Source organism: Penicillium cosmopolitanum (genome assembly GCF_028827165.1).
Source record: "Penicillium cosmopolitanum strain IBT 29677 chromosome Unknown utg000004l:1.0-4361866.0:1.0-4365735.0, whole genome shotgun sequence".
NCBI lineage: Eukaryota > Fungi > Ascomycota > Eurotiomycetes > Eurotiales > Aspergillaceae > Penicillium > Penicillium cosmopolitanum.
Genome location: NW_026622674.1, coordinates 3,896,464 through 3,924,184, shown reverse-complemented (window position 1 = coordinate 3,924,184; position 27,721 = coordinate 3,896,464). Strand labels below are relative to the sequence as shown.

General features: G+C 49.4%; 11 protein-coding genes across 11 annotated transcripts; 6 read left to right on the top strand and 5 right to left on the bottom strand.

The window, feature by feature from the left end:
- Nucleotides 1–71: 71 nt before the first annotated feature.
- On the bottom strand, nt 72–1,337 carry N7509_002878 (uncharacterized protein; the record flags this gene model as incomplete). The annotated part of the gene is made up of 4 exons (XM_056627515.1): nt 72–489; nt 546–820; nt 879–1,105; nt 1,163–1,337. The coding sequence occupies 4 exons, from the start codon at nt 1,335–1,337 to the stop codon at nt 72–74; spliced, it is 1,095 nt and encodes a 364-aa protein (XP_056493310.1).
- A 297-nt stretch (nt 1,338–1,634) lies between these two features.
- N7509_002877 (uncharacterized protein) lies at nt 1,635–1,884 on the bottom strand (the record flags this gene model as incomplete). Its single annotated transcript, XM_056627514.1, has 2 exons — nt 1,635–1,802; nt 1,846–1,884. The coding sequence occupies 2 exons, from the start codon at nt 1,882–1,884 to the stop codon at nt 1,635–1,637; spliced, it is 207 nt and encodes a 68-aa protein (XP_056493309.1).
- A 1,311-nt stretch (nt 1,885–3,195) lies between these two features.
- On the bottom strand, nt 3,196–4,425 carry N7509_002876 (uncharacterized protein; the record flags this gene model as incomplete). Its single annotated transcript, XM_056627513.1, has 1 exon — nt 3,196–4,425. One exon carries the CDS (start codon nt 4,423–4,425, stop codon nt 3,196–3,198), a length of 1,230 nt encoding a protein of 409 aa, XP_056493308.1.
- A 2,930-nt stretch (nt 4,426–7,355) lies between these two features.
- On the bottom strand, nt 7,356–9,454 carry N7509_002875 (tyrosine--tRNA ligase MSY1; the record flags this gene model as incomplete). The annotated part of the gene is made up of 6 exons (XM_056627512.1): nt 7,356–8,093; nt 8,150–8,495; nt 8,550–8,836; nt 8,890–9,043; nt 9,134–9,294; nt 9,431–9,454. The coding sequence occupies 6 exons, from the start codon at nt 9,452–9,454 to the stop codon at nt 7,356–7,358; spliced, it is 1,710 nt and encodes a 569-aa protein (XP_056493307.1).
- Nucleotides 9,455–10,534: 1,080 nt separating this feature from the next.
- Nucleotides 10,535–15,077, top strand: N7509_002874 (putative raffinose synthase protein Sip1; the record flags this gene model as incomplete). The annotated part of the gene is made up of 5 exons (XM_056627511.1): nt 10,535–10,681; nt 10,751–11,140; nt 11,221–11,671; nt 12,467–13,688; nt 13,766–15,077. 5 exons carry the CDS (start codon nt 10,535–10,537, stop codon nt 15,075–15,077), a joined length of 3,522 nt encoding a protein of 1,173 aa, XP_056493306.1.
- Nucleotides 15,078–15,329: 252 nt separating this feature from the next.
- N7509_002873 (uncharacterized protein) lies at nt 15,330–17,037 on the top strand (the record flags this gene model as incomplete). Its single annotated transcript, XM_056627510.1, has 7 exons — nt 15,330–15,433; nt 15,518–15,644; nt 15,724–15,870; nt 15,947–16,051; nt 16,121–16,402; nt 16,564–16,777; nt 16,871–17,037. 7 exons carry the CDS (start codon nt 15,330–15,332, stop codon nt 17,035–17,037), a joined length of 1,146 nt encoding a protein of 381 aa, XP_056493305.1.
- A 370-nt stretch (nt 17,038–17,407) lies between these two features.
- N7509_002872 (N-terminal L-serine N(alpha)-acetyltransferase NAT4) lies at nt 17,408–18,515 on the top strand (the record flags this gene model as incomplete). Its single annotated transcript, XM_056627509.1, has 2 exons — nt 17,408–17,483; nt 17,578–18,515. The coding sequence occupies 2 exons, from the start codon at nt 17,408–17,410 to the stop codon at nt 18,513–18,515; spliced, it is 1,014 nt and encodes a 337-aa protein (XP_056493304.1).
- Nucleotides 18,516–18,645: 130 nt separating this feature from the next.
- On the bottom strand, nt 18,646–20,167 carry N7509_002871 (GPI-anchored transamidase subunit GAB1; the record flags this gene model as incomplete). The annotated part of the gene is made up of 5 exons (XM_056627508.1): nt 18,646–18,884; nt 18,944–19,566; nt 19,626–19,828; nt 19,891–19,955; nt 20,026–20,167. The coding sequence occupies 5 exons, from the start codon at nt 20,165–20,167 to the stop codon at nt 18,646–18,648; spliced, it is 1,272 nt and encodes a 423-aa protein (XP_056493303.1).
- A 219-nt stretch (nt 20,168–20,386) lies between these two features.
- On the top strand, nt 20,387–22,527 carry nop7 (mRNA-binding ribosome synthesis protein NOP7; the record flags this gene model as incomplete). Its single annotated transcript, XM_056627507.1, has 3 exons — nt 20,387–20,408; nt 20,466–20,564; nt 20,639–22,527. 3 exons carry the CDS (start codon nt 20,387–20,389, stop codon nt 22,525–22,527), a joined length of 2,010 nt encoding a protein of 669 aa, XP_056493302.1.
- Nucleotides 22,528–23,008: 481 nt separating this feature from the next.
- Nucleotides 23,009–24,841, top strand: N7509_002869 (uncharacterized protein; the record flags this gene model as incomplete). Its single annotated transcript, XM_056627506.1, has 1 exon — nt 23,009–24,841. The coding sequence occupies one exon, from the start codon at nt 23,009–23,011 to the stop codon at nt 24,839–24,841; it is 1,833 nt and encodes a 610-aa protein (XP_056493301.1).
- A 952-nt stretch (nt 24,842–25,793) lies between these two features.
- N7509_002868 (NAD-dependent succinate-semialdehyde dehydrogenase) lies at nt 25,794–27,485 on the top strand (the record flags this gene model as incomplete). Its single annotated transcript, XM_056627505.1, has 4 exons — nt 25,794–25,814; nt 25,876–25,963; nt 26,034–27,303; nt 27,368–27,485. The coding sequence occupies 4 exons, from the start codon at nt 25,794–25,796 to the stop codon at nt 27,483–27,485; spliced, it is 1,497 nt and encodes a 498-aa protein (XP_056493300.1).
- Between the last annotated feature and the right edge of the window lie 236 nt (nt 27,486–27,721).

The following is a 27,721-nucleotide window of genomic DNA, read 5'->3' as shown; positions in this document are numbered from 1 at the left end:
GAAAAGAAGTGAATTTATCGGGCATAGACTCTGAAACCTTCAGTCAGCCCCCTTGCGCTGCACACTAACTACTACCCAAGCTCAGCTGCAGCCTTCACAGCCACAGCCAGCTCATCGGCATCGCTTGGAGGGAATGGGTGCTCCTCGAAATTCAAGATGAGCCCCCGATGATTCTCACTGCGTGGGGTAAGTGAACATTTAAAGGGAACAGGACGGCTGATAAAATCCGGTGTGAAGCTCATCTCAGGCTCAACCACGCTTCCGTCTTCTCTGACGGGCTTTTCAATGTTGAACGCGAAGAGAGCATTGGATATTCCAAGGAAAAGGGATGTTTCCGCCGTAATTCTACCCGGACAGACCCGACGTCCGAATCCAAAGGTATTCTCCGCAGAGCTCGGTGCGATATTCTCCTGCCCGTCACTTGGGAGAAACCGCTCCGGTCGAAACTCGTTTGGCTCGGGATAGAATTCCGGGTCGTTATTCATTGCCCTGGATCCCATCAATAAGAAGCCTAGTCTTGAAGCTATTCAGGGGTGATGGGCTACACATACCAGATATTGACTACAATTGTTGCGCTCTTGGGCACCAAAAATCCGTGGATAACCTCATCTTCATCAGACTTTCTTGGTATAACCAACCCTACTGTGTGCCAGCGCATAGTCTCTTTTAATATTGCGTCGATATAGGATAGATTTGGCCGGTCTGTCACTGTCGGGAACCTGTCTTCGCCAACAACACTGTCAAGCTCATCCTGCGCCTTGCGTTGAATATCCGGATGAGCCATCATTGCCAAAAAGAATGCTTCAAGCAAAGAAACGGTCTAATAACAGGTCAGTTCTCTGTCACTTAGAATCACTCAAGCTTGACCTAGATCCTACCGTATCCACTCCTGCGCCATAGATAGCTCCTGCTGACCATTTGATCACATCGTTATCTTCCCCATTTTGAATACATGCCGATACAACGGAAGGCTCGTTATTGCTGTGCCTCATCTGCCACTTGGTGAACTCGTAGGGGTAGTCCACCAGCTTTGCCATGCACTCCTTGTTGTATCGAGCACGTTTCTTGAAACTCATGCCCGGCACCCAGCTAGGCAGATATTTTACTGAATCCTTAGTTAAACCCGCAAGTCATATACCAAAGAAGAGCCTTTGAAACTTACGTGCTGGAAGAAGGTCTACTAGAAACTTCCCTGGGGTGATTGCTTCTCCAAACTGAGCGAGCACTAACTCCGCTAGATTCACAAGATAGTCCTTCTTGTGGGGTTCAACGTTATACCCATATGTTATTCTCAGAGCAAAGGAGCCCGCAGCACTGTGGATCAGAAGAGTCAGCATATCGACTCTCTCGGAGAATGGAAAGGGCCAGGACTAAAACTGACTTTTTGCAATGATCAGAGAGCTCATCGGGTTTGTGGAGAATTTTCCACATGAGCCGGCCAAATTCTTCTTCAAGCTGATGATCAAAATTTGCAGCATTGGAAGTTGTTCCGATGACTCTGGCCAGTGCACGACGATGCGTACGGAGATTCTGGTCATGGTCTTGTCTTGGAATGGATGCCTTATATCCACATCTGGAAATGAGGCATTAGTCTACTGAATACCACGAGAAGAGAATAGAAAGTCGAGAATAGACTAAAGTCGCTCGTACAGTTCATCAGCAAAAACAGAGTCTGGCTTAGACGAGTGCTTAGCAGATTTCTCGAAAAGCTGAGCTGCAGTTTCGCGATCATTTACTATGATCAGAGGCTGACCAAAAACCGTCAGACGGCTTAAAGGACCTGTCAAATTCGTTAAAAAATACTGCACAGATCAATGAGTAGGCAATCTACTGTACCATAAATACTCTTATGCTTTTGGTAGAACTTTCCAGGGTGATGACCATCAGGGCATAGGTTCAGAAGATTTCCAATGAGAGGCCATCTTTTCGGTCCGGGGGTAAATCCAGGAGGCCTTTTGAGAGAAGAACCTTTTCAGAACCGTGAAAATGACCGCGCTCACGCCAAGTATGAAAAGGTGTGTTATAGGCGACATGATAATGAATATCGATGTAAGGATACGGATCTCCCTCAACAGCCCAGGTGGTGAATGAAATTGCTATAATCAAATCGTTATTTAAAACGAGATGGTAAGATTCCAGATGATGCTTGAGAAAATTCGAGGGAAGCAGTCAAAAGAGTGCAAGTGTCAAGTTTTCAGATCTCGCACATTAATAACCTACTAGGAATAGTCGACCCCGCGAGGAAATCGGGATTAGCGCAAACCCACACTGCTTTTGTACTGTATGTGCTCATCCGCAGATATGTCCCAAATCTCCGCGAGGCGACCAATCAAAAACCCACAGTGTAATCCAAGACCCGCCCGTATTGGGGGCTGCAACTTACAGCCTCTATTGATGAATCAGGCCTTTGCTAAGTACCGAAGTTTTTGGTTCTTATTCTTTCTTTTCCCTTCTGGCTGTACGTTGGGCAAAGAGTAAGTATAATTCATGATACTGTAATATAGTATTTTGGTCGTTTCAACATCAAATTGTATGTTCGGCGCCCCTATAATATCTTGTGCAGACTCATTCTAGTTAGCTACCCTTCATATTACTAGTACTCATTCTATGGATCGTGCTATCGTTACTGAGACAATAGTCTTATAGGCCTACGTAAAATGGCTACTCTAACTTAGCCTGCAGGACAAGACAGGCAAACACAATTAAGGGCGGCAGCCTGACACTCATTTCCGATGGTGTTGGAGCTCAAGGCAACATGTTTGCTCTCGTCTTGGTACAGTACGTCCCAAAACTGGTGCGACGACCTATATTCCTTAGTTGAGTGCTAGGTATCTTAATAACCGATCACAAATGGGTGAACCAAGATGGCGCCAAATCCAGCCCCTTCAAAGCATACTAGGCTAATCTCCGACAATGATCGACAATGTGGAATTATCGATATCTCATATGACGCTGGCTGCTGGCTGCGACAGGAGAATCGTATGAGAATCTCTTCCAATATATTCACGTTTGGCAGAGCCAAAGCACCGAATAATAAAGCCCAGTGCTTTCGTTAATTTGAGGATAGCGCGAATTTAATTGTAGACAAAATCGATGGCTTGACCAGGAAGAACAGGACGAGAGAGTTGGAGTCTTCGAAAATAACGCCATCGACTGTGGGGATAGAATTAATCTAATTAGAAAGGCTGTGTAATTTCATTCAAGGCTCAGGCAAGAACCATACTCATGGAGCATTTGGCCAACCACGACAAAGCGGCCAATGGCTGGTGTGGCTAGAAAGCCAAGATACATGCAAATCCACAAAACCAAGCTGGCATAAATCTTGATGCCCTGCCGGTAATGCCGTCTTTCTCGGTCACTAGGGCCTGACTCATGAGTTTGCAGATGGCGTCTCCGAGTCAGGCGGGATTTAACGTTATCAATGCCAATGATAATCAAATCAACACAAAAGGGATTATTGATTGCCACCATTCCAACTAAAAGCCAGCCCAGAATCCAAACTCTTTGAGCTATTGTGCTTTCACCTGGTTGGAAGCGGGACATCACTCCAATGACCAGAAGTGGCATTGTGATAATTACCAGTAAAGAAATGGAAAATAGAATGTAGCTCAAGCGAATTTTCCTCCCTTTAAAAAGCCGAGGCAATTCCTTGATCTCGGAAACTTTGAAGTTGTAGCATCTCGGGCAAATAAGAACATTTTCATCTTCATCGTCTTCGTTTTGTGATGAGGCAGAAGACTTATGTGTATCCTTGTGGAGTAGCTTCGATGGGGGATGGATGCCTCCCTTTGCCACCGGATGTATGGTATCCTGCGTTTGTGCTGATCTCAACCTCTCATTGGTGGACGGCTCAATCTCCCCGGATTTATAGACCTTAGACGATGGTTGAAATTCCCATAGACCCTGGTACTGATTCTTGAAAACTCCAGAAAACACAAACAAATCTTTCACTGGCAGAGGATCGCTCAAGAGCGAGCCCACTATGTTGTCAAAACGCCCCCCGCGGTGAATGGCCTCGTCCATAATCTCAGTTCGAACCAGGTAGAGGTCTGGATATGTGGGAGTGAGAACACGACCAAGAAGATTGATGAAAGACATGACTAGATACGGCAATACGGTGAAACCGAATGCAGCGTATCCATATCGGGCAATTTGGTAGCCACGAGACTGATATAGAGTGGCTGATGCATAGAATATTTGCAGAATGGCGATTAATGGAGATACGAGACTGTTAGAAGACACGATCTCTTCTGACTTCCAGTGTGAAGAGTCATTTTCATCCCTGGAAGAGGTAGGCTGCACAATGGCATTCGGCGGCACATAGGCTAATGCATAGCCAGTGGGCAAATCGTATTTTGTCGAGACTTTGTAGCCGGGCGGTATAAGATTCAGGAACCAATGCGTTTTAACAGAGGGCCAAATCATCCAGGGAGGTGATTCGATGCTTACTCTGAACAGGCCTCGATGGTGTTTCCTGAGAAAGATATTAGAGGTATCATTAACAGCCCGGGTGATGTTTTTATCTCACAATTTTTCGATATACTTATCGTGTGACTTGCGATTATGATCTATTCTGGATCAGTGAATTGGAATCTGTAAAACTGTTGTGAAACATACCAAGTTGATGGTAAAGATTCATAAATACCTCTTTTACGGGTGATACATCAGGCATGAACGATATTGAGCGCACTGAATCGCCAGGCACTGGTGTCCAATCACGCGAGCGAACTACCATACACAGTGCTTGTGAATTAAGTGCTCGCTGAAGAGGGTCTTTCTGGAAGACTGCGTGTCTCAAAATGGCCATAAGCCCGCGACCCGCCCCTATACAGGGAAAGAAGACTGCCAATACCATATTGATGATTTTTATGCGTGTAGGTTCCCCCGGGAATGTAACCACTGTTGCGGCATGAGATACATAGTTCCCGAAGAAAAAGGAAATAAAATCGGTCCATGCGGGTGGTGTGCAAATATTCCCTGAGTCCTGGTGGTAGGTGACATCCTCCGGGACTGTGATGGTTTTATTTCTTTGCGTAAGGACTTCCGCCAGGGAGCTGCAGATCAAAGCAAAAGTGATCGAAGAGACGAGGAAGATTCGACTAAGCATAACTATAAAGCCTTGGTTTACAAGGTTTGAAGGTGTAAATCCGGGTCCTTCGAAGAAATCTGCTTCTAGAGGAGACAGGTTGTAAACGCCCGGTTGCTGGTTTAAGAAAATTCTCTTCTTGCTGTGCTGTCGTCGCGTTAGCTAGTGACCTTGAATGTACGGCCCATCGTACTACCAGTCATGGCCCCAAAATACTCTACACTAACCAGAAATGTTGCATTAGCCATTTTCTTGTCTTACCTTCCCGCCCGCCACTAAGCTTAGAATGCATAGCAATACGGTCGTCCCGACCATAGTTATTACTCCTACGATACATATTGTATTTTTATCGGCTTCAATATATTTTAGTGATTTTAGGATACGTCCACCTGGGAAGAAGGCCTGTGACTGCTTTGGCCTCAGAAATATAGTATACCCTATACTACTAGTACCAACGAGCACGCTCTATTACCTTCTCCTAATATCTACCGTAACTTGAACCTAGCTCAAGTTTACAACTATCCTCTTTCTTCTGAGGTTTTACAGCCCTGGAGCACATGCAAGTTCAAGTTGTTTTGCTCGTAGTATCCTCATACATTTCTTGTTAACTTGAATCTCAAGGTTTTGCTTTGGCGGCACACGTTGGCGGCATCTGTTGCTTTTTAGTAGTAACTACAAAATGCTTTGCCCTGTGTGTTGCTTTGTAAATATAGTACTAGTATTCATATCGCAGCTCAATATTGTATTTCCAGCAATATGGTCGGTACGACCGTATTGTGGCTGTATTATAGACATGCGGGTGGGCTGGAAGGTCTCAGGTTACCAGCAAAGACAGATCCTAGTGGTAGCTAGGTCAGTGGCTAAATAGGGCCGAAAAATATCACTGGTAGACTTGGGGGGTCGCAGAGTATTAGGGAATGCACGGACACCAGGACGGGTGGAGATCAATCGCCCATCGATATGTACCTAATATCATAAATACTATGAAATTAATTCAACACTATAATATTTATATGATGTCCACGAATAAGTAAAGATTCACCAAGCAATTCTTTCACGTTTGACTTGCGCAGCAAAATAAAATTAAGAAGGGCTGTGACCACTAAAACTGCCTGTCAAAAACTGTTGGTTTCATAATTCTCAAGACTTATCTAGTATTGTCTAGGGTTCATCCAACTCGCGTCCGTGATAAATCAGCCCACGCGACGTCCACAACTTTTTTCTGGAAACGGGCCTTCAACAGCAGGTCCCGATATTGGGACCAGGAGTTAGACAAAAAATATTTCATCCTCCACAGTCGAAGTTATATTTGGCATGGCGGTTATGTTAGCGCCCGGGTGATGCACGAATAGCTCCGACAAAGCTACTCTTAGCTAATTTCCAATAACGTCCGTTTGCCATGTTTCTACACCAACCAATATTCAGTAGAACGGACAAGTATGACCTAATCTCAGTTTGTGGATTATCGGAAGAGGAGTTATAGATCAAGATAGGAATATATTCAGATCTGAGTCGCTATTTGCTTATGCGGGCTTCAACAATTTAGGTTTATCATGATATTGCCTTAAAGTCCCATAACCGGAAAGAAAACGGAAGTGCTTGAACGGTCCGAGCCGACCTCGGGAGGCCCCAGCCTAAACCACTCTTAATTCGACGAAAGATCCATAGTTAGTAGTTATTTAGTACTAGTAGTGGCGTCCTGTCTCCCTCTCCGCCTTGCGCGAAGAGGGTTAATTGAATGTTAGTCTTCAGTAGGAGCTTATCGATGAACAGAGTGAAGGAAAGTGGCGTCCCGCGTGGAGAGTTTCAGCAATCGCTCTCCAACTCTGAGCAATCAACCATTCATTTAAGGAAATAATTCGTGCTGCTCCTCAAAAGGCCAATATCTCTTCCAAGATTACACTGGCTTACGCACAGAGCAACTTGGAGGATAGAATATACGGGGCCAAATCAGATCGCGCGAATTTCTGTACACCCCCCCACGGCCTTGCGCTTCAAGTTGATATCCATGGATCGCAAGGGTTCAAGTTATGGCCCTTTGCAAATGGTACAAGTAGTAGGGTACTCTTGTAGTAGTATAATACTGTGACCTCAAGCATTTATTTCGGAACCAAATAATCGAGATATCTACAGAGGTGTAGTTCTTGCATGAGCTCAGCGTGCTGGGTGCTTTATTGATAAGATACTTTTACTATACAGACGGATTATTGTACATAGTTTATGATACAAGTATGAAGTGGAGATGAAATCATAACTCCTGGTTTTTGCCTCAGCTGGTGGGCTCAGTCGGTTCAGTCGGTTCAGCCGCAGCTTCAGCCTCTTCCCAACCAGGAGCAGTGAGACCCTGGGAACGGAATTCTTCGTCACTGATGATATGAACCATCTTGAACTTCCACTTGCCCAGCTTCAACATGATCAGATCATCATTAAGGACAAACTCCTTAGTCTTTTCGGCAGGCCAGACCCGGATAGGAGTGAAGGCAAGGTCGTCGGACATCGGGCCACTGTCTCCAGGACGGCTTCCCACATAGGCACCGTTGTTCGTGATAACACGGTGACCCTCGCCCTTGGAAGAGACAAGGCCGGCAGACCACAGAACCTTGTTGAATGTCTGGTTAAACACCAACGATTGCGGGAGAGTAACCTTGGCATTGGGCATGTTGGCAAAGTTGGTCTGAGAGGCGTATGGGTTTCCGGACTGGGGGGTCGTCATTCCGGTCAAGGGCGACTGGGGGTTGCCACCTTGGCTCGATGTCTTGGGCATAGGCGAGGGTTCACCGGTCGAGGACCGAGGGCGGAAAAGCTGGCGGTGTTGGAGGGACACTGCATCAGCCTCCTCCTTGCCGTGGACCAGCTCTACAAACTCGTAGGCTAGTTTGTGCTGGGCAAGACGCTTTGAAGGATCGGCGTTTTGCTCCGCCATGAGGGAGGCGATCTCAGGCAGGGGGATGAAGGTGAACAACTTGAGGTAGCGCTCCACAGTATCATCAGGGGTGCGGACGAAGAACTGGAAAATGGTTAGCTCTAGACGAAACAGAAGTTGCATGGAACGAGTAAACTAACCTGGTATAGCTCGAAAGTGGTAGTCATGCTCTTGTCGAGCCAAATCGCATTACCAGCGGACTTTCCGAACTTCTCTCCGGACGAGGCTGTCAAGAGAGGCGTTGTAAAGCCAATGGGTCGGTCCAGTTCCGAGTCCAAAGGATTGCGGACTTGCTCATCGGCAGTGTTGCGGCTAATTGACTTGACGGCATCCATACCGAACAGGATGTTTCCATACTGATCAGATCCACCTACTTGCACTTGAGTACCCTTCTGGAACAGGTTCCACCAGTCCCAGCCTTGGAGAAGAGGGTAGGAGAACTCAGCAAAAGACATGCCGTCGCCCTGGTTCATTCGATTCTTGACACTGAATAAAATTGTCAGTTCATCTGGATAGCCAAATTGCAGTGATAAGACTCACGTGTCTCGGCCAAGCATAGGTCCCAGCCTGGTGAAGGCGCCCAGATCGCGCAGGACCTCAATGAAAGGCATTGAATTCCACCAGGTGTTATTGTTGACCAACGCTCGTCTCCAGATAGCCTTTTTCTGATAACCGTGTCTCCTGCCGTATTGCTCAATGCTGGTGCCCAGCTTCTTCAATTGCATGTGCATGCTAGCCATGTTTGCCTTGCGAATCGAGGTGTGAACTTTTTCGCGGCCCTTTAATCGACCTGTAGGGTCACCAACTCGAGATGTCGCGCCACCCAACTATTAGATGTCAGTCAGCCCTTTCAATAGACTCTCAGACCCAAGAAACTCACCAAGAAGGTGACAGGCAAGCCCCAAACATATCCCCAAGCCAGAACCATAAACGGCAACATATGTCCCACGTGCATAGAAGGCGCCGTAGGGTCAATTCCAACGTAGATACCGGCCCTCTTCTCGGTGAAGACCTGATGAAGCAAATCGCGTTCTCTGGAAAGACAGGAATAGGATAATTAGCACTTGCTTTTCAATCATCTCATGCAGAAGAGAATCCCAAATAAATCCCCGCTCACAACATACCCAACAACATCATGAATCAACCCGCGTTCTTCCAGATGAGCCGCGAAGCTCTTCCTCTTGCCCTCCTTAATCTCCTCCGCATGCCGAGCCCACTCATCTTTTCCATCCTGAACGCGCTTCAGCCATTGTTGCGTGATCAGCCTCTTCTGCTGCGGTGTACACTGGGATTGTTGAAAAAACAGAGCCGGGCGACGGGTCTCGCAACGGAGCGGATTTGTTTGCGATGCTGCGGCGAAGCTACGTGCTCCGCATGGCGCAGTTCGAGGGAAGGGGCGCGTTGCGACAAGTCGCGCGAACAAGAGGCGTCGACCGAGGTCGCATGGGACCGATTGATGTGGAATGAGTTAGTAGGGAGGGCGTTCTAGTGGAAAATTGGAGGAATGAGTCGCAGAGACCAAAAATCCCATGGCCGGCGATCAGGCCAGCTCCGAGATTGTCGCGATAAGCGGATCATTGTTAATCCATATGATTGTATAAGGGAAGTGCTAGTATAGAATGTCTACGGAACTATAATTAATCTGAGATATCTTGTAACTTGAAATATCTCTCCGATAGCTTTATAATTTATTGATGGATACTTCATGCTAACTGCCCGAATTTCCATTCTGCAACTTGCAATACCCGCCGGGCCAAGAGAAATGCCAGTGGGTCCATGTTTTCAGACCCCGAAGCTCCGCTCCGCCGAAGTAACAACGAAAGGCAAAAGCTCCAAAGTCATTTAAATGTTTTGATGTTCCGCACAGGGTAATCCAATTGCGCTATATTTGGAGAATAAACAGCTCTTTTGAGTTTTTCAAAAACCGAACACCGAGAAGAGTAGGCGAATACTACCACAGTTGCAGGTAAATATCCACCTACTTTGAAAACATTCACCCAGGCAGCTGGGGGAGAATGGACATGAAGGTATAATTTGATTGAAATAGATTTTAGACATTAAAATTGCCAGGGTACCTGATAGTAGGAGTAACAACTTGGAAGCTCTAGTAGATCACCTACTCTCTTTTTTTTCGTAATGTAATGTCATTTTCATACTCCGAGTCCATCCTCCTGACGTCATGAGCCATAGGATGAGCTATGTATATGGTCATTGGAAAGATGAACCAGATTTATCAGCATTGATATGTGTCCGCGAACGGCATCTCCTTTGCCCGAGCACTGCCTAGACCACCTGAGAATTGTACTCCCTAACTTTCGACTTAATAATTGGTCCGAAGTGCCGGTGGAGATCGCCTACGTCAATCTGCGGGCATTTTATAGAAGGCCTCATACGCCCCTCCGAGTCCCACCTACCTCAGCATATCGCAACTGCCAATTTCTCTACACGTTCTCTCTCTCTGTCTCTCCCAAAGCTGCAGACCAACCGCCATCAAGTCATCGCATAAAACAATGGCCCCATCAACTATGAAGCAATGGGTAGTCGAGAACAAGGACAATGGCTTCGACGGCCTTGTCTTCAAGGACGCGCCCATCCCAACTGTCGGTGAGACAGAGGTGCTGGTCAAGCTTCAGGCTGCCTCGCTCAACTACCGAGACTTGATCATTCCATTGGTAAGAATGCCAACGCAATATAGTAACCCAGTTTGACAATTTTACTAATTGCACCACAACACAACACAGGGCAAATATCCCTTCCCTTGTGGTTACCCTGTGATCCCCGGCTCCGACGGCGCTGGCGAGGTCATCGAGGTAGGCTCCAAGGTCAGGGAGTTCAAGAAGGGCGATCATGTCGCGACACTCTTCAACCAAGGTCACCAATATGGCCCGATCGATATTCCCGCCACACAGACCGGACTAGGCGGCGCAATCGACGGCACTGTTCGCGAATACGGCGCTTTTGAAGAGAAGGGTCTTGTCAAGGCTGCGAAGAACCTATCGCCAGTTGAAAATAGCACCCTGACATGCGCGGCTCTGACAAGCTGGAATGCGCTGTACGGCCTCAAGCCATTGAAGCCAGGCCAGGTTGTTCTAGTCCAGGGAACTGGCGGCGTGAGCATCTTCGGTCTTCAGGTAAGTGTTTGCTTGGTCTATAGTAGTTAACAACCAGTTATCAAAGAGCAACTTGGCTAATCAATATCGGTGGGGAAAAGTTTGCCAAAGCTGCGGGTGCGACCGTGATCGCCACGACCTCATCCGACCAGAAAGCTAAGAAACTCAAGGAACTGGGCGCGGATCACATCATCAACTACAAGACCGATCCCAACTGGGGCGAAACTGCTCGTGCGTTGACCCCGGACGGTGCAGGCGTGGACCACATCATTGAAGTCGGTGGAAGTGGCACCCTGAAGCAAAGCTTCAAGGCGATCAAATATGAGGGAGTGATCAGTGTGATTGGATTCTTGGGTGGTGTCAGTCCTGCTGATCAGCCCAGCGTTCTGGATACTCTGAGCAACATCTGCACGGTTCGCGGGGTTTATGTTGGGAGCAAGGCGCTGATGCGGGATATGATTCGCGCGATCGAAGCCAATGATATTCACCCTGTTGTGGACGATAAGGTCTTTACTCTGGCTGAAACCCGGGATGCCTATGAATACATGGTAAGTGAAGTGAACTGCTCCCTTCTGGTGTCAAGGAATATCTGTACTAACTGGGAAATAGTGGGCTCAAAAGCACTTTGGTAAGCTGGCTATCAAGATCCACTAGAAATCAAGTAGGAAGTGCAAATGAAATAATTGGAAAGCAAGAAATGCAATGCTACACATATTTCATCTCCATGCATGGAACAAAGAAGATCGACCAGGGAATATCGTAAGGTAGTCAGTAGATAACTAGTACTACGAGTAACTATGCAGTGTAGCGAAGAGGCAAGACGTTGAGAAGCTTCCCCGCTGCTTCCCTCTGCTGCTCAGCACATCACAAGATTCCCGGACCTCTCCTCCTTCACCTTTCTCATTCGTCCAAATTCACGGCTATCGGGTCCGGCCTGGTCGATTTCTCAACTCAACACTCGCTAGTCGGCTAGCCACAGCTTAATCCAATCCCTGCCCCCGGCGGGAGCTTACCCCTCCCATCCGATCATGCATGAGCAAAGTGACAGAAATACCTCCAATCTCCCCATAATCGGACCTGGCGATTCTAAGAAAAATCAGAGCGCGCACTTTGCTCGCCCGGTCCAGATGGCCCTGTTCGCCCGTGTGACGTGCTACCCTCCACTGGGTCAAGTAACCAGCATTCCCAGAGTCCTGAAGAAGTTGCGGTCGGAGAAGGACCATGGTTATACGGTAAGTACTAACCAGCTGTCTTGGGTACAATAATACAATGAACAAAGATCCGAATATTAAAGGCTGGACTAGGTGCGCTTCACAGTCACCATCGAATCAAGCACATCTCTACCAGATCAACCCTGGGAAGCTCAAATCTGGCATAACATCTCCGGTCTAGACTGGACAGCTCTGCCACTGCACAAAGCGAAACACTCAGCCGCACCTTTGCTTAGTGGAAATGACGCAGAATATAATTACCATCGCCACATATTCACAGGACAAATTCAACTCCCTTCATTCGGTGGCCATGCACAATTCACGGTCCGCTTTCGCACAAGCCTCGACACCGATTGGCAGTGGGTAAATCCTCATCATTCAGTCGGTGACGGCGAAATCGTATACACTGCCCGTGAATCCGGGATCAAGAAAGCGCTTTCGCCGTACTTCCCCTCCCAGGTTCGGAAAGAAGAGCTCGCAAAATATATCATCAATCTTTCGCCGGATATGCAAGTCGAGTCACGGACCAGCGAGGCCCCCGGTTCTCTATTATGGTCAATATCAGGAAATGTGTCTGCTGCAGCAAATGGGGCATCCGGAATCAGTACTCTTCCTCTTGGTACCCCTTCGTCAATTATGAGGAACTTTTCCTTGGTGCGGGTTTGGAGTCCGTGGCTGGGGCCACGACATGGTAGAGACTGGTTTGAGTTGACGGAAGATGCGATACTATGTTCTTTCCTGCGCAAAGATGGTCTGAATCTCGTTTTGCTAGCAATTTCCGGTGTCAACGATATATTAACAGTTTTCCGGTCCGGCGAGAATGGCGAGGTCTTGATCAAGGCCAGGAACGATAATACGAAACCCACCCAATTCAATGTCTTGGCTGCTGTTGCGGAAGACTTTGAAGTCGCTATGTCTGCTTTAATCTATGAATCGCGGAAGCTGGTCAAGCCATTTTCAGACCCTTCAATGGATGATTGGGAAGAGACGTCTCCGATATCTCCTCTCGATGATGATATTGTCATTGTTGAAAAAGACCCGAAGATACAATGGCTCGCTGAGTGGTTTGATGGCTTGACATTCTGTACTTGGAATAGCCTGGGACAGGATCTAACGGAGGAAAAGCTTCTCCAATCCTTGGAATCTTTGAAGTCTCACGGTATCAGCATCTCGAATCTGATTATCGACGACAACTGGCAGAGTCTCGACAACGAAGGCGAGTCCCAATTCAGAAGACGGTGGCAGCGGTTCGAGGCAAACGAAAAAGCCTTCCCACGCGGTCTTAAACGAACTGTTGACGAAATTCGCCAGAAACACCCTAATATTCAGCATGTGGCAGTTTGGCATGCCTTGTTCGGGTATTGGGTGGAATCAGTCCTGAGGGCGACCTCGCTCGAAAGTACAAGACCAAAGAAGTACAAGTCAAAGATCCCAGCTCCAATGGCCCGATTGCACAAAACATTCCCGAGGGCAAGATTCTTGCCATAGATCCCGATGATATTCAGCCATTCTACGAGGACTTTTATAGTTACCTCAACACTGTCGGCGTTGATTCGGTCAAAGCGGACGCCCAATTCTTCCTCGACCTCCTTGAGAACCCAGAAGACCGGAAGAGATTCACAACATCGTACCAAGATGCGTGGTCAATTGCCTCACTTAAGCACTTCAACACTCGATCGATATCCTGCATGTCCCTCGTTCCGCAGATCATGTTTCACTCCCAACTCCCGAACAACAAGCCAACCATTCCACTTCGAAACTCAGACGACTTTTTCCCCGAGGTCCCAGCTTCTCATCCATGGCATATTTTCTGTAACGCACACAACTCATTGCTCACGAGATATCTAAACGCCCTTCCGGACTGGGACATGTTCCAAACCGACCATCCTTACGCGTCCTTCCACGCTGCTGCACGGTGTATCTCCGGCGGACCGGTCTACATTACCGACGAACCTGGCAAGCACGATTTGAAGCTCCTCGATCAAATGACAGCACCAACTGTTCAAGACACCACTATAATTCTGCGGCCCAGCGTCATTGGCCGTACTATCGACGTCTATAACGACTACAATGACGGACAGATTCTGCGTGTTGGAAGCTACACAGGCTGGGCAAAGACCGGCAGTGGAATCTTAGGCCTCTTCAATCTCAAACCTGCAGATACCTCCTGCATGGTCTCGTTAATTGATTTCCCGGGAATCCACAAAGACTCCGACAGTCAATACGTGATTCGCTCCCACACCAGCGGCAAGGTCACTGAGCAAATGCATCTAGCTGCCTCAAGTGACCGTCAATCGGTTGTATCCATCATTTTGCAGGATAAGGGATGGGAGATTCTTACGGCTTATCCTACCTATTCCTTCACTCTGAATGGAAATATTCGGTCTACAGCGTCGCAGGGTGTTCTGACAAATGTGGCTGTGCTAGGCCTCCTTGGAAAAATGACCGGCGCGGCTGCAGTGATGAGCTCTGATATCTTCCTGGTGGAGAATGGCCGACTGCGATTCGATATCCATCTGAAGGCATTGGGGACATTGGGGGTTTACTTTTCCAATCTGAAGGACTTGAACATTAACCGCAACTTCATGGTGATGATTTTGGGGAAACCCATCCCACCAAAGACGGTTTGGAAGGAGGGTGGGGAAAATTCCACTGTCCTCGCGATTGATGTACTGGGTGCTTGGAAGTGTATGAAGCTGGATAGTGGGTGGAGCAATGAGGCGCTCATTCAGGTCTTTGTAGGTTAGTGCCAGGGGTTGAAACAACTTCATACCTAGACAGGGCTTGGAATATTATTACGGAGTAGATAGAGCCAGACAAATCGCACAATCAAGGTTATTCGTAATATTTCGCTCCATCTTTCGAATTAACTCATTTCGCACCTGAACTCGCATCCAACGGTCTCGCCATGTACCTGGAAGTACAGGGGTACCCACTGAGGGGCCCGGCAATTGTGCAATCCAAAGCTAAAATTACGTATCAATTCCGAGATCCACGCGATGGATGGGGAACCAGAGCTCCGGAAAAGCACAATCGCGACGGATCGCGTGTCGGCGAGGACAATGATGAGATTTCCGATCTACGTGGAGGGGGGGGAGGAGGGGTAAGTCGTAGGAGGGGGCGATAAATAGACACGACTCCCCCCCGGATACCTTTCTATTTGATTAATTCAAAACTATCGCATTAGACAAGTCTTTGATCTGTTTATTTGCTATTCCATTTTTTACTCCCACTGCGCAATTACCATGTCTTTAGGCCGCACCTTTAAGCTGAACTCGGGCTACGAGATCCCCGCCGTCGGTCTCGGTACCTGGGTGAGTATAATAACAGCTAGAATATGATTTGGTATAGTGCCATGGATAGAAGCTAACAATTAAATGTCTGCACAATTAGCTCTCCAAGCCCCATGAGGTCGAAAATGCCGTCGAGACTGCCCTTCGCAAGGGCTATCGTCACATAGATGCGGCAGCTTGCTACCAGAACGAGAACGAGGTCGGACAGGGCTGGAAGAAGTCGGGCGTGCCTCGCGAGCAGTTTTTCGTAAGTTATACATTCTGAATCATGCTCCAAATATTCCATACAAGGTTTCAAATTAACAACAAGTTTGTCTTTCAAGATCACCAGCAAGCTGTGGAACACCCACCACCACCCCGATCACATCGAAGAAGCCCTCAACAAGACCCTCACAGACCTCCAGACCGATTACTTGGATCTCTACCTGGTACTTAAATTCTCTCCAAATCTATCAATCGGCCATAGGCAATGAATTGACCACGTTACGTATCCATAGATCCACTGGCCCGTCGCTTTCGCCCACACCAACGAAACCCTCACCCCGACCGACCCGGTCACCAAACGTTTCCAAATAGCCGACGTCCCGGTCTCCGACACTTGGGCCGTTCTGGAGAAATTCGTCGAGGCGGGGAAGATCCGGAGTATCGGTATTAGCAATTTCACGATCCAGGCGACCAAAGATCTACTGAAGGCGGCCAAGATTCCTCCGGCTGTGAACCAGATCGAGGCTCATCCTTACCTTCTCCAACCGGAGCTGTTCAAGTATTTGAAGGATAACGTGAGTGTTTCAATCCATGAATATCTCTCAAGACATTTTCTGTCATGCAATGGGTCGTATACTAGTAGATACTGACTTTATCTTTCTTGGGTTGCGCAGAACATTCTTCCTGTGGCTTATAGCCCTCTCGGAAACAATATCTACAACCTGCCTCGGTATAGTTGACCCTGACCCACCTTACTTCCGAGTTGTGCATGGACCAGGACTATACTAACTCGGATCCGATCAGTGTTGTCGACGACCCGACAGTCGTGGAAGTCGCCAAGAAGCTGAACAAGGACCCCGCGATCTTGTTGATCTCATGGGCTATCCAGCGGGGTTCCGCGGTTCTACCCAAGAGTGTGACTCCATCCCGAATTGAGAGTAACTTCCAAGGTAAGCTTCCCAATTCGTTTAATTCTTCAATATTACACACTACATATTACTAGAAGTACCTGGGTTGCAACTAACACCTGTGAACCGAACTAGACTTTGTGATACCGGATGCCGAGTTTGAGGCTCTGAACCAGCTTGACAAGAATGAGCGATACAACTATCCCTTCCGCTGGGGTGTGGATGTCTTTGAAGAATTGGGGGCTGCTGAGGCTGAGAGGCGGGCTGAGGAGCATGCAGCTAAGCTGAGGGAGAGTTCATAGAGTCGGGATGGTTAGTATACTACACCTGGGCATAGTACTACTATAGTAGGAAGAATGCATCCTGATCCTTCGGTGACACCAGCAATAGAACAACTATAGTATTGCATTAAATATATTGGAAGGAAAACAATATGATAGTAACCATTTGCAAGTAAAACTACTGTTCAAAAAAAGAATGCATTTGCATTTCCTGGAGTGTTAAAACAAACCCGATGCTTTTCCGGTGGAACATCCGAACTGCCCCCGTTTCAAGTTCAACTTCACCTTCTACCCGCATTCAAGTTGATATACACTGAACTCCACACCTGCGCTACACCTACACTTCAACTTACCCCTACTTCAAGTGACTACACAGGGTACTAGTATCTAAATGCCTACCAAAGAGGGCCGCGTAACAAAAAACCAGGCCCGCAAGCCTAGTGCCCACCAACGACGCGTCCAACACCGTAAGTAAAAGCGAACCTCTCCTCTTGTCTGTCACAGACAGCCCGGGGACCTCCATTTCGAAGACTCGACGCGTCTCACAACTGCATACCACAGACCTACCTTTAGTCGAGCGCACCAATGCACTCACAACCGACCAGTTTATCTCGCAATATGTGACTCCACTAGCCACGCCCACGACTACAGCTACAGCTACAGCTAGTGCCAATGCCAGCGCCAGCACTAGCACTACAGCCTCAGTCACAGGGAATGGACAAACAAATGAAATCCCAATAAACAGCTTGAACCATACACTGCCAACCCCGCCATCTACCCAGCCAAACGCAAACGCAAACGCAAACGCGCCCACGACAACAACCACGACCCCACTAGCCGTCTACTCATCATCAACCATCCCCCCACTAGACCTGGAAGCATGTCTCGATCTCATCGAGCAAACCTCCGGCGACGCGTACACCGCGTCGGGAATCGGCTGGTCGCGTCCGAAGAAGCGCAAGGAAATGAAATTGCCCGATATGAAATACCTACTTGTGCGGGGTGACTCCGAGCACGAGGCCGAGCCGGAGGGGCCACTGTTATCAGCCGACGATGCGCAGGGCGGATCTGTTGTAGTACCCGACGAACCGGTATCCGAGTTGATGTTGGGCTCGGGATCGGAATCGAAAATGCGACAGAAGGGTAAAGACCAAAATGAAAGTGAAAAGAAAACCTCGGCTCGGATTCTCGGCTTCTTATCGTTTATGGTTACATACGAGGATGGGAAAGAGGTGGTTTACTGTTACGAGATTCATCTGTCGCCGATGGCTCGAGGGAGGGGGTTAGGCGGTGTTTTGATGAGTCGGATGGAGGGGATTGGGAGGTTGATTGGGTTGGAGAAGGCTATGTTGACTGTTTTCAAGTCGAATGTTGCTGCGAGAGAGTTTTATAGGAAAGGTGGGTATGAGGTTGATGAGAATTCGCCCCAGCCGAGGACATTGAGGAATGGGACGGTGAAGGAGTGGGATTATGAGATTCTGTCCAAGAGGTTGATATGATGGTAGGAAGGACTAGTATGATGTATAGTAAAATTTGTTTCTTGGATTGGTTTCTTTGCTTGGTAGAATAATGCAAGCGCTTGGAGAAATGTAGAACGAAAAAGAAAATGCAGGGTTGTTTGGATATAAATTACACTTGTTTGACTTCTGTGCCTTGTTCTTCTGGGTGGTCTTGTTCCCATTCATCACGTAGGGCGGAGAAGATGCTATCGGCCAGCAAAATGGAGAGACCCAGGCTCCAGACAAGAGTGATGGCGTAAAAGAAGTTGGCATTTCCAGACCCGGCGTAGATCCAGAGGTGGTAGAATGCGGGGCCGAGAAGACTGGAGTAGAGGATGGCGGAGATGGCGAAAAAGGTGTACCGCATCACTAGTCATAGTCAGTGGGGGTGTTAAATGATTGGGTGAAGTTATTAATGTAAGGCTCACAAGGGAAAAGATGGCGGTACAAAGGTAGCATCGCAAAGTACAGCGACGCGTCGGAAATGCTGGGATACGGCTTGAAGATCGCGAAGACGCCCAGTAATGATGCAATAACGAACAACGGCTGTCGTCGTAAACGCGCAGTGAGTCCTCCGACATAGCTTGCCAAATGAAGCCAAAAGACCCCAATGAAGAACTCGCGGAATGAGTCGAACATCTCGATGAAAAAGTACCACCATAGACCCACATTGGGGGTCAAGTCAGGAACGAGCAGGTGGAAGCCGTAGGTTGCCGAAATGAACTCCCAGAAATTTCCAGTGATAAGGTATGACAGCGCGAGAAGCCCGACAACGCTTGCCGCGAGAATAGCAGCGTGTTGCAAGACGTAACCGACAGCCTTTGGCGATTTCTTGGAAGATTCGAGTCGTTGATCGTAGCACACCAAGACTAGCGGGATAAATAGGAGCGCCGGGTATAGAGACAGGTAGGAGGCGAAGCCGAGAGCAAGCATCGCGTTAACACTGTTTCCACCGACGGCATTGGATACAGCAAACAAGATTCCCGAGGTAGTGAACACGCTAGTCGACCGCGCTAAGCAGGTAGCAATCGTGAAGGGATTAAAGAGGAACCTATACAGTTATTAGCTGGGATCTTATTCAGCCCGATAGGCGCCATTGAGTGAGTGTACCAAGCCGCGACCGAGACCCCGTCCCATTGAATATGCTTCCGAACGGCGGAGTGGAGTCGACTTTGGATAGACTGCCCCGACTCGGAGATTGTAACCAGGGCATAGGCGTTCACGAGATCGACTAGGAAGTAAAATATCGCAGTTGGAATGGGATTGCTGTGTATATCTGGGAGGAGGGAGAATATGGGAAGGAGAAGCGGTGCCTGGATTATGGGGTTAATCGAGGAGGTGCGGTGCTGCGGAGCAATCACGGAGACCAGCGTACCTGGTGAAAGACACCACCGTCGTAGGGCGATACATTGCGAGTATAGAGGTACAACCCCTCTTGTACTGTACAATTCCAGGTCAGTCCATATGTTCATTTCAATTACCTCAATCGCCTCACTCCAAGGTTACTCACATCGCTTGAAGCTATTGACTGGAGTCGACACCTCGACTCGACCTGTCAATAGATCTGGTAATGCCGGAAACAAACATATGAGAAGCAGTCGCAGGACAAAGGCGACGCCAAACACGCCTACCATGCGTCTGTCGACTGCCATGTTGAGCTGTAGTGCAGTAGTGATGTGGAGTGGAGTATGTAGTAATGTCAATGTTGTTCCTCGAAGGCGGAGAGAAGGCCCAGTCCAACCGGGGGCACGGGCCAGCTGACCGCCTTCGATAACTTTTTTTTTATCGCTGGTGGAAAAATTCTCGTTATCGGACTTCTGCTTAGATCTTTCCATTCTACTACTACTTATCCCCCAACGGTAGCAGACATCATGGCGAAGATTAAGAGGAAGGGTATGTTTTATCTGCCAATTAACCCTATGGAATATCTCCGCTGACATCAAATTGAAGGTACCTCCGGCCAGGCCAAAAACTATATCACTCGTACCCAGGCCGTGCGAAAGCTGCAGATTTCTCTGCCCGATTTCCGTCGCCTATGTATTTTCAAGGGTAGGTTGCGATGAGAATCAATTGGCGTGGTGAAATGTGAAATGTGAAACTAACCAGAATCTGCGATTGAAAAGGAATCTACCCTCGTGAGCCTCGTAACAAGAAGAAGGCCTCCAAGACTGCCACCCCAAACACCACCTTCTATTACACCAAGGATATCCAGTACCTGCTCCATGAGCCTCTGCTGAACAAGTTCCGTGACCAGAAGGCTCTTGCCAAGAAGATCGCTCGCTCCCTCGGTCGTGGTGAAGTCAGCGACGCTGCACGCCTCGAGAAGAATCACGCTCCCAAGCTCACCCTCGACCATGTCATCAAGGAGCGTTATCCCACCTTCATTGACGCTCTTCGCGACCTAGACGATGCTCTCTCTCTGCTGTTCCTGTTCGCTACTCTCCCCTCCGACAAGCACGTTCCTCCCAAGACCATTGCCCTCTGCCAGCGCCTGTGCCACGAGTTCCAGCACTACTTGATCGTCACCAACTCTCTGCGCAAATCTTTCCTTTCGATCAAGGGTATCTACTACCAGGCTACCATCCAGGGTCAAGACATTATGTGGTTGGTCCCTTACCGCTTCGTGCAACGTGTCAATGGCGATGTCGACTACCGTATCATGGCCACATTCGTCGACTTCTACACTACCCTGCTGGGCTTCGTCAACTTCCGCCTGTACTCCACTATTGGCATTAGATATCCCCCGAAGTTCGATACCCGCAGCGATGAGAACGGTGCCGAGTTGGCTGCCTTCACCCTCGAGGGCCGCAATGTTGGCGAGAAGCCCAAGGCCATCGAGTCCAGCAAGACCCAGGCCAACGGCTCTAACAAGGAAGTTTCCAAGGAGGTGCAAGCCAAGGTCGACAAGGTGATCAAGTCCGCCGGATTGGACCAGGCCAATGACGAGCAGCCTATGGACACCACCGAGGAGTCCACTGACGCTATTGATCGATTCGAGCCCGCTGCTCCCGAAGCCGACACCCTCCCCCAGCCCGATATGAGCGGTAACGAGGCCGGCTCCCTTTTCGCCCCATTCGTTTTCTACATCTCCCGTGAAGCCCCCAAGGCGCCCCTCGAGTTTATTCTTCGTTCCTTCGGCTGCAAGCGCATCGGTTGGGATGTTGTCCTGGGTGACGGAGCTTTCACCAACGATGAGACCGACCCGCGCATCACTCACCAGATTGTGGATCGCCCGCAACTCCCCGCCGAATCTCTCCCTGCCATCCCTGCCGCCAACGACTCCGTCCAAAAGGTCAAGCCCGGTACTCGCATCCCTGGTCGCACCTATGTCCAGCCCCAATGGGTCTGGGACTGTGTCAACGACGGCAAGCTGATCCGCGCTGATCTGTATGGACCCGGCGCTACTCTTCCTCCCCACTTGAGCCCCTGGGTCAAGCCTTCTCGTGGCGGTTACGACCCCCGGGCTACCCTGGCCGAGCAGGAAGAGGAGGGCGAGGCTGAGGTTGCTGAGGAGGCCGAGGAAAGCGACGAGGAGATGGAGGACGAGGCTGCCGTTGAGGAGAAGCCCGTCGAGGAGTCCGAGGAGGAGTCCGTTGACGGTGGCATGGATGTTGCAGGTACTGACGATGATGAGAGCGAGGAGGACGAGTCCGATGAGGTCGATGAGGCCTTGGAAGGAATGGACGAAGATGCCGCGTCCGAGTCTGAAGATGACGACGAGGCTGTTCGCACTCGGCACCAACGTGAGTTGGAGGCTGAAGCCGCTGGTCTTCCCTTCACTTCCAACGGTGCTGCTGATGAGGCCGCCAAGAAGAAGGGTTCCAAGACCAAGAAGCTGGCTGCCAAGAAGCAGAAGGAGGAGGAAGAGCTCGAGAGACAAAAGATGATGATGAGCCGCAAGAAGCGCAAGCTGCTCGAGAAGATGATGCACTCGAACAAGAAGCAGTCTGAAGAGGCTGCCAAGCTTCGTTCCAAGCGCCGCAAGATCGAGAACGGCGCCGAGAAGAAATAAGCTGGAAGAAGTGTGTCAAAATTAGGAATGCTTTTTTTTATGCTGGCGTTTGCGGCTGGATAGTCCCCTGTATATGCATGATCCAAAAATCTATGTCAATCAAATTTAATGGTCTACTGCAACGTGTATCCATAGGAGCTATTAGTGTATAACTTCTTTTTCCTCTTAAACAGAAAAGAAAGAAGATGGTAATAAGTTGACAACTACAAAATCTGCGCGATGTATGGCGGTCACGTGATCAGCGACGATCTCCACCCGGCGGAATTTTTGATGAAGGAGACAACCATCAACCTTGCCAGACCTACACGGGCTATGTCCGAAGTGTCACGAAACCGAGTCAGAAAACACACTCCGTAATGCTGAAACCAACTGGACCACCTGACCAGCATTCTACGAAGCAAATATCGCTCTTTACATGACATGAGCGGCCATTCGGCAGTATCAAATAGTAGTACCCGCAAACCAAACACAACACTGAGGCATGTCCTCACATTCAGATAATATCGACCTTCCATCATCATCACAGTTTGTGCCTCCAGTATCTGCACAGCCCTACCGCTCAATCTTTGGCGGTCCTAGCAGTGATGCAGGTCCACCACTTTCATCACCCCAGCCGGGACCATCTCGAAGGTCAATCTTCGGAGGCCCTAGAAGCAGCAGTCATGTTGGGTCACGACTGGACCCCATGAGCGAGGGACCAGAGGATGATGACTTTGAATCCCTTTTGCGAGACCGGCCCTTGGAGGTTGATTATAACTCTGAAGGAGAGAGCTTTCAAGGAAGTTCTGATGGCGAGGATGGGCTAGGACTCGAGTCTGAACCAGACTTGCCACAGAAGAAGTCACAGTTTCGCACAAGTTCTGATTCACCCACGAAATCAGTGTCACTGCCACCACCGCCAACCACCTATGTTCTTGACCGCGGCCTAGACCTCCCGCCCGGTGTCCCGCGTCCGAACCGATGGACTGGTCCTCCTAGGACGTACAGACAGCTCATCTCAGATGAGAAGGGCGCGTATGATGCGATATTAGCCAATCGATCAATGGATCTCGCAGCTCACCTCTACGACTCCTTCGTGCTTCGCAGTCAAAATCAAAAAGCCGGGGAACAGTTAGGACCCGAAGATGAAAGCGAGGACCCAGCAGCCGTGAAAAAAGTCTGGGTTGGATGGCCGATGCTTGCGGATAATGTTCCTCGTTCTGACGAGTATATCCGGCGACAACTAGATGACCCAGACACCTACCGAATGGCGCCTGATCCACGTCCAAGTGCAGACCTCGAGGAATCTGTTATCGCGAGCATGCTAAAGACCGCAAAGGAGAATTTCATGGCGAGCCAATGGGACGAGGATGAGCTTAGAACTTATCGCGCTCCTCGACTGCCGGAAGAAGAAGATGACAAAATGGACACGGAAGACGAAATGAAGCACTACGAGTCCGCATACGGCATCGGCATTGACCAAGAACCTCTTCGCCCGGTATTCCAAGCCGACGACGACACATCCAGACGGCAATTACGGCCACTATCTCGAAATGTCATTTCACATCTTGATCGAGTCTTGATGGGTCTACATCATGCTATGCAGGGCCGAACCCGTGATCAGCAACATACAGACGGCGAATTCAGTTCAGACGACGAGGACGAAGCATCACGATCACACTCGCGCCAGCGCAGCCGTCAAAAAGGCAAAAAGTCCAGCCGTGGATCAAGCGCCAACAACAAACGCCGCCGGCGCAGCCCACATTCATCTGATGAGGACGAAGCAACAACTCGAGGTCTCGATAAAAAGTCAAAGGCCAACCACTACGTTTTCCAACGAGGCGAGCAACGCGACTGGAGTGAAGTAATGGGCATCGCAGCTATGACGGGGCTGCCCTCGGACGCAGTAATGCGCGCATCAAAACGATGCGCCGATCTATTCGGACAAGACATGACCTTCCGACGATTCCACGAGGGACGCATGCACAAGACCGAGGCGCTGGGCCACGAGGAATCGCGCACAGAGTACATTGAAAGTGACACGGAGGGCGAAAATGTACCCGCGCCGCATACGAAGATATCTCGAAAGAAAAAACGGGATCACGGCCGTCATGATGATGATTCTGACCAGGGACCTTCGGTGGCGCCTAAACTCAAGGGTAAGGGTACGCATCGCCGAGCGGATATTGTTTGTCCGATTGCTACGTGTCCCCGACATACGGATGGGTTTTCGCGGACTTGGAATTTGACGCTGCATTTGCGGAAGGCTCATGGGCGAGAGAGGGAGAGGACTGATGGATCGCAGCAGAGGGGTGCTGCTATTGAGATTGATTGATGTTATCAAGACTAGTAGTTAGTATTGTGTGATAATTGTGATACCCAAATACCCTACAGCTATTTTTACTATTAGTATACCCTGACCTATACTATACTCTCGTCTCTGGTAAATTTGTGTGAAGCATGGAATCGGCTGGTCTTTCCTAGTTGACCGCGATAGAGTATTGATAGAGTATTGACCGAGTACTTCGAATACGCTATCTCGGTTTCGAGTTTGACGGGGCGACGTTGATTGGTTCAAAATACCGAGAAGTATTGATACCTGGACCGTGAGTGGTCAAAACTACCGGAAGCCGTAATCTGAGTAATTACATAACCAGACACTCACCACGAGTGGACCGAGATGGATCACTGACTAACAACTCCAAAAGTAAATCGTCATGGGAGAGGATAGAAAATATCCTCAAATCAGCTAGAATCTGCCTATTGGAGTGAGAAAAGAAAGCATCATCTAGGGTGAATTAGAATACATACCTGGTAAATGCAGGTGTAGACCAGTATCGACAGCTGGAAGTAGGCAAAATGCCCCGGATGCGATCCCCCGCATGGCGCATAGCATCGAGCTTCCCTTCTGAGCGGAGACAAAACTTCCCTCCACTTTCCACTTCCTCGCAGCGAATCCCGAATCTCCTTCGGTGCTTCTCGGTCCTCCAGTGCAATCATCGTTCAGTCATCGCCTCCCTCGAATTGATCCCGGGGGCACTTTAAATTCCAACTCCCCCGCAGTCAGATCTGCTCCGCGCTTTTGTTTGCCCAGTATCGCTCACTTTTCCTGACTTCCCCGCTCTCGGTTTCTCGGTCTCTCGGTCCTATCTCTCGGTTCCTCGCGGAGAGTTCCCTCTTATCAGAATGGACCGCCTTATCCGTCCTGTCTCTCGACAATTGCTGCGACCTCGTCTTCGCTATCCCTTCTCTATTCCTCCCCACCCGCCGCAAAGAGACTCTACACCATGGGACACAGCAAGCCTGATGTGAGTGGGATATCTGCCTGTCTCGATGAGGAGAATTGCGCTGACTGACTCGATTCCACAGCTCAAAGACAAGTCGCTCTTCATTGAGAAGTCATACATCAATGGCGAGTGGGTTGGCGCTCAGTCGGGCGAGACCTTTGAAGTTCACGGTAATATCATTCCATCACCTACTACCAGCAAGCTAGGAGGAAACAGCTTAACTAAACTTGCCTATTGCAGACCCCGCCACTGGCAAACTGATCGGAACATGCCCCGAGCTCGGCACCGCCGACGTCGAAAAGGCCATCCAAGCCGCCTCCGAAGCCTTCCCCAAATTCCGCACAACCCTCGCCCGCGAGCGCGCGCGCATGCTGCGCCGCTGGTATCAGCTGATGGTGGATAATGCCGATGACCTGGCCAAGCTCATCACCTGGGAGAATGGTAAGCCGTTGGCCGACGCCAAGGGCGAGGTGAACTACGCCGCCAGCTTCTTCGAGTGGTTCAGTGAGGAAGCTCCCCGCACATACGGCGATGTTATCCCAGCTACCGTCCCCGGCAACCGAGTTATGACCCTGAAGCAACCAGTCGGTGTGTGCGGTCTCATTACACCATGGAATTTCCCCGCCGCCATGATCACTCGTAAAATCGGACCCGCCCTCGCCGCCGGCTGTACCGTTGTCGCCAAGTCCCCCTGCGAGACCCCATACACTGCCAACGCCCTTGCCGAGCTGGCTCACCGTGCCGGTATCCCCAAGGGTGTGGTCAACATTGTCACCGCATCGAAGAACACTCCCGCTGTCGGCGAGCTGATCACCACACACCCGGACGTACGGAAGGTTTCCTTCACCGGCTCGACAAACGTTGGCCGCTTGTTGATGAAGCAGGCTTCGTCGACCATTAAGAAGGTTTCTTGGGAATTGGGCGGCAACGCGCCGTTCATTGTCTTCGATGATGTTGAGGACCTTGATGCTGCCGTAAACGGCGCCATCGCTTCCAAGTTCCGCAGCTCAGGCCAAACCTGCGTCTGCGCTAACCGGATCTATGTGCAGAAGGGCGTGTACGATGAGTTCTCCAAGCGCTTCGCTGCCAAGGTTAAGGACTTCAAGCTCGGAGCCGGCTTCGAGGATGGTATTACCCACGGTCCTGTGATCCACGAGCGTGCCGCTGAGAAGGTGCACGAGCATGTCCAGGACGCTACCTCCAAGGGTGCCAAGGTGCTTATTGGCGGACAGAAGGCTTCTGCCCTGGGCCCTAACTTCTATGAGCCCACTGTTCTGTCCGGTATGACCAAGGACATGCTGATCGCGTCTGAGGAGACTTTCGGCCCTGTTGCGGGTCTCTTCCCCTTCGAGACCGAGAAGGAGGTTGTGGATCTGGCTAACAAGGCCGAGGTTGGTCTTGCGGGCTACTTCTTCAGCGGTAATGTTCGCCGTATCTTCCGCGTTGCTGAGGCACTTGAGGTTGGCATGGTTGGTGCCAACACTGGTTTGATCAGTGATGTTGCTTCTCCGTAAGTTATGACCCATCTACCCGAATCCCAAATGTATCATGGCATTTTACTAACTTCGCAACAGCTTCGGTGGTGTCAAGCAGAGTGGTTTCGGCCGTGAGGGCAGCAAGTATGGCATTGATGAGTTCATGGTTATCAAGAGCGTCACTTTCGGCGGTATGGGGGAGCCTCTGCAGGCATAAGACTTCCTCGAAAAGGATATGATGGAATATGTATACCAGTTATTTGAAAAATATTGCAATTGAATTATAGAATAATCTTCTGAAAGAATCATGCTTTGTGGCCTGATCGCGTTTGTGTCGCGTTTGTCCTTTGATGGTAGTGGTAGTATTTAGTGTTAGCTATTGCTCTGAGCGCTTTTCCCTCCATTATTATCATCATCATCATCATCATCATCGATTCATCTTATTTTGGTACC